This window comes from Portunus trituberculatus, chromosome 2, assembly GCF_017591435.1.
Source record: "Portunus trituberculatus isolate SZX2019 chromosome 2, ASM1759143v1, whole genome shotgun sequence".
NCBI lineage: Eukaryota > Metazoa > Arthropoda > Malacostraca > Decapoda > Portunidae > Portunus > Portunus trituberculatus.
In genome coordinates, this window is record NC_059256.1 from 10051303 (window position 1) to 10053802 (window position 2500).

General features: G+C 41.5%; 1 protein-coding gene across 1 annotated transcript in view; it reads right to left on the reverse strand.

Moving 5' to 3' along the window:
• The window catches only part of LOC123505377 (ran-specific GTPase-activating protein-like), a 7766-nt gene that overhangs the window by 1475 nt on the left and 3791 nt on the right, over nt 1–2500 (reverse strand). The window contains exon 5 of the mRNA XM_045256599.1: nt 1590–1701. Coding sequence (XP_045112534.1) covers nt 1590–1701 — 112 coding nt within the window. The remainder of the gene's footprint in view (nt 1–1589; nt 1702–2500) is intronic.

Sequence of the window (2500 nt, forward strand, 5' to 3'; positions counted from 1 at the left end):
CACACTCAAAACACCTCCAAACACTTAAAATACACCCAAACACACCAAAACACCAAGAAAACACACTCAAGACATACCCAAACACACTAAAACACACTTAAAACATCCCAAAACACCCATACACACTCAAAACACCCCCAAACGCACTCAAAACATCCCAAAACACCCCCAAACGCACTCAAAACATCCCAACACACCCCAAACATACTCAAAACATCTGCAAGCATTCCCAAACACTCAACACACTCAAAACACCCATACACACTCAAAACAACCCAAAACACTCCCAAACACCCAAACACACTCAAATACCCGCAAACACTCAAAACACAGCCAAACCTACTCAAACACCAAGAAACACTCAAAACACCCCCAAACACTCAAACACACCCTAACACTGACATTCCAAAATACAACCAAACATCCCCAAACACACTCAAAATATCCCAACACACCCAAACACACTCAAAACATCCCAAACACACTCAAACCATCCACAAACACCCCTAAAAACACTCCAAACACCCCCAAACACACTTAAAATACCCCAAAACACACTCAAAATACCCCCAAACGCATTCAAAACACCAACACACTCAAAATGCCCCAAAACACTAAAACACACTTAAACACACACAAAACACTCTCAAACATCCCAAAACACACCTAAAACACCCCAAAACATCTCCAAACACACTCAAAATATTCCAAAACACCCAAAACACAGTCAAACGCACTCAAAACATCCCAAAACACACTCAACACACTAAAAACACCCCAAAACACTCAAACATCCCTGAACACACCCAAACACACCTAAAACACCCCAAAACACTCAAAACACCCCCAAAACACTCAAAACATTTCAAAACACAGTCAAACGCACTCAAAACATCCCAAAACACACTCAAACATCCCTGAACAACCAAATCCACTTAAAATACCCCTGAACACACTCAAAACACCCCCTTAAAACACTGAAAACATCCCAGAACACCTCAAACAACCTCAAAACACCCCCCAAACACACTCAAACCACCCCAAAACACCTCCGAAACTCAAAACACCCCAAACACCTCCAAAAGACTCAAAACACCCCAAAGACACTCAAAACACTCCCAAACACCTCCAAAATACTCAAACACCTCCAAACACTTTCAAAACACCCCAAATCACACTCAAAACACTCCCAAACACCTCCAAAAGACTAAAAACACCTCCAAACACTTTCAAAACACCCCAAATCACACTCAAAACATTCCCAAACACCTCCAAAGAACTCAAAACACCCCAAACACACTCAAAGACTCAAACACTCAACACACTCCAAACACCCCAAACACACTCCAAACACCCCCAAACACTCAAAATACCCCAAAGACACAAACACCCCAAACACACTCCAAACACACTCAAAACACCCCAAACACACTCAAAACACCTCCAAGACTCCAAACACCCCCAAACACACTCAAAACACCCCCAAACACATTCAAAACACCCCCAAACACACTCAAACACCCCCAAACACACTCAAAACACCCCCAAAAGACTCCAAACACCCCAAACACCCCCAAACACAAACGTACTGTCAGCATTAGCGAATCGTGCGGCGAAGAGCTCTTGCTTTGGCATCTCGTCAGCAAAGTCAGCAACAACCGACCAGACAAACGCACGGTCACTGCCACAGTTGGGTTTGAGCTGCAGAGAGAGAGAGAGAGTGGGTTTGGTTGTTTGACAGAGGGTTACGATGCTCAGATCCCTTATATATGGGGTTGGATCCTTTGTGTTTGTGGTATAAAGGGGTTGGATTATTTTAAATGGTGTTGGCTGTGTTTTTAAAGGATTTAGTGTTATTTTTTGGCGTTTGGTTGATAGACTGAGGGTTACGATGCTCAGATCCCTTATATATGGGGTTGGATCCTTTATGTTTGTGGTATAAAGGGGTTGGATTCTTTTAAAAGGTGTTGGCTGTGTTTTTAAAGGATTTAGTGTTTTTTTTAGGCGTTTGGTTGATTGACTGAGGGTTACGATGCTCAGATCCCTTATATATGGGGTTGGATCCTTTATGTTTGTGGTATAAAGGGAGTTGGATTCTTTTAAAAGGTGTTGGCTGTGTTTTTAAAGGATTATAGTGTTATTTTTTGGCTTTTGGTTGATAGACTGAGGGTTACAATGCTCAGATTCCTTATATATGAGGTTGGATCCTTTGTGTTTGTGGTATAAAGGGGATTGGATTCTTTTAAAAGGTGTTGGCTGTGTTTTTAAAGGATTTAGTGTTATTTTTTGGTGTTTGGTTGATAGACTGAGGGTTACAATTCTCAGATTCCTTATATATTGGGTTGGATCCTTTGTGTTTGTGGTATAAAGGGGGTTGAATTCTTTTAAAAGGTGTTGGCTGTGTTTTTAAAGGATTTAGTGTTTTTTTTTTGGCGTTTGGTTGATAGACAGAGGGTTACGATGCTCAGATCCCTTATATGTTGGGTTGGATACTTTGTGT